Source organism: Protopterus annectens, chromosome 4.part0 (genome assembly GCF_019279795.1).
Source record: "Protopterus annectens isolate FY-2018-M chromosome 4.part0, PAN1.0, whole genome shotgun sequence".
Taxonomy (NCBI): Eukaryota; Metazoa; Chordata; order Ceratodontiformes; family Protopteridae; genus Protopterus; species Protopterus annectens.
The window spans coordinates 726,223,496-726,226,240 of record NC_056733.1 but is presented as its reverse complement, the minus strand read 5'-3'; the positions used below and the strand labels follow the sequence as shown (position 1 = coordinate 726,226,240).

General features: G+C 38.3%; 1 gene segment (V, D, J or C); it reads right to left on the bottom strand.

Moving 5' to 3' along the window:
- Positions 1 to 1,545: 1,545 nt before the first annotated feature.
- Positions 1,546 to 2,229, bottom strand: LOC122800313. The segment is given in 2 exon segments: positions 1,546 to 1,937; positions 2,145 to 2,229. Coding segments are annotated over 2 exon segments (438 nt in total).
- Positions 2,230 to 2,745: the final 516 nt, after the last annotated feature.

The following is a 2,745-nucleotide window of genomic DNA, read 5'->3' as shown; positions in this document are numbered from 1 at the left end:
GGAATTGTTGGACATGCTCCACCTCAAGAAAATCAAATGCATTACAGCTACATGCTCCAGGGATTTAAACCTTAGCACAACAATAAATAGTACATGCTGGAGGGATAGATTTATATACCAAAGACTTCCCTCACTCTGGAATAGAATCCCAGTCCATGTTAGTCAGAGCCCCTCACTGACCCTCTTCAAGACAAATCTTGATGAGTGGATGGGAAATCATAAATTTACTCCTGGGATCACGTTTATGGCCCTGCTGGACAGAGGCTCAGGAATCTAGCCTAAAAGGGAGGCGAAAGCCAACACATTCTGCCTAGGCTTGTAAATGCCCTAGGGCAGATAGCCTAGTACCTAGCTATGAACCTATGAACCTATGTGGGCCACTATAGTAACCCAGTTAACTGATAAGTAAAGGTAGAATTGATCCTCATAATGAAGTCTTCTTGACAAAACCATTTCTCAAACAGCATTGCAGTTTCACCATTTTTCGATAATGCAGATGTTCTCCAAACTTTTGAATTGCTCTTCAGTACAATAGCTCTTGAAAATTGACCTAATGCCTTTTCCCTGCATGGTACCCTCACCCTTCATTTTCTCTCCCTAGAGAATGGCACCCTATTACATTCATGAAATTAAGACAATGGTGTACTCCTCAACTGACTGCTGATCATGTTCTGATTGTATGGGTAATGACCCCCCCAAAAAAAAAAAAAATAATGCTTCTCTTGTGAGTTAAAGAGTCTAAAATTACTGGATGCAGAGATAAAAAAAAATGTCCCTGCATACAGGGTGTGCTGCTTTCCTTTGGTGCTATCTGTCTGTGAGTGGGACATGTGAATTAATTCTTCTTTCATAGTGACTGCAGCTGAAATACTCAGTGCTGTCTAGTTTACTATTAAGAAGTCATTCAATCATTGGAGTAGTTATGAGGCACACACTGGTAGCTCTATCTCCACAACTTACATTGTGAAGGAAGCATTTCTGTCTTGTTAGAAATCTCTATGGGTTACATTAGATATGGAGAGGGTGAACCTGGGTGAAATTCTGAACTCAGTATGAAAACAGGTGTTGCCAGGTGGAATAGTGAAAATGAGTATTCTTGTCATAGACAGGGAGCTGTATGTTATTACAATAGCAGTACAAATATTTAATGGTTTGGGAGGGATATGGAAGATCTGTCACAGGTGGTTGCTAGGGTGATTAGTAACTGACACAGAATTGAATAATAATAATAATAATAATAATAATAATAATAATAACAATAAGTATGTGCAGGTGGGATCCCCTCCTAACATATCTCCTCTTAAACGTATTTCAGCAGTACTTGGTAAACTGCTTCATATCAATGACATATGGGATGGGAAAAGTACAAAAGAAATGCACCCCCCACACACCTGGTCTAGCACAGATCTGTGCTGAAGTCAATGCAATCTATGTCTGCCCTAGCGAGTCCTTCTTCAGATGACAATATGTTTAATGACCCTTGCTTTCACATGTATAGTTTAGTAAGAACTGGAGTGTTTCTTCCTTTGTTATGTAAGACTCCCCTTATAGTACAGTTGTGCACAGAGATCTGATGATGCAGACAGTTTCTGTTTCAGTTCTCTCTGTAACTGTATCACTGTGTACTCTGCTACTACTATCCCATACAGTACAGTAATAATCAGCATCATCCTCTGCTTGGACACTAGAGATAGTTAAATAGTAGTTTGAACTGTCCTCTGTCCCAGAGAACCGATCAGAGACCCCAGAGCCCCTGCTTGTAATGCCACTGTAGTAGTAGAGAAGGTATTGTGGAGCTGTTCCGGGTCGCTGCTGGTACCAGCGCATATCATAATTACTGATGCTGCCCCCAGTCATGCTGCAGGACAGTTTGGCTGTTTCACCCAGAGACACTGACTGTGATGGAGGCTGAGACAGGTTGGGCTGGGATCTGCAGCCTGAGGAAATAAAAAAACAATTAAACATAACGTTTCTACAGAGCCATTTCAACATTATATACTTCTGTTTAGTCTAGGTTAAACTCTAATAGTGCAGCTTGTATTAGAACAGTGATTATCACTAAGGAATTACAGCACAAATGTAATCATTTTAGTATAAAAAATAAAAAATAAAATTAAAAGATTTTTTGTGAAACAGCCCCTTACATGTCCAACATGTTGTGACCAGGATAAGGACCGCCAACCAGTACATTGTTGGAATGTTGCTGACTGTTAAAGGATCATGCAGACACTGAATGAACTTATATCTGTTATTAATGTTTATTTGCGACTTACAATGTTTTAAATCAGTGATGCCTCATGTTTATGCAAATACCATTTTGATGTTTCAGTCTTCCATACCCCTTACTATACATTAAGGACTGTTTCTCTCTTTTAGTATGTAAAGTGCTCCATCTTGTGAAATACTCACTGCATTACATTTAACAAACGTGTCACTTTGAGTAAACTTTGTTGGGCTCTGATAGTATCCCTAAATAAATTATCTTTTATCTTTTTCAACCGACTGATGGATTTTGAATGTGAACAATCAGACCATCAGCTAAAATATCAGTTTGGGGTTTATTTTATGCATCCTTAATTATTAATCCTGATGTCTAGACATTCTGAGACTATTTTATTTTTGGTACATCATTATTTTAGTTTTTTTTTGTCCATTTTTGATCTCATACAGTATGTTTTTAGCAAAAGTATGTTTTGCAATGGATCTTTTTCTGTAGCACCTCACTATAATTTCAAAAATAAAAAA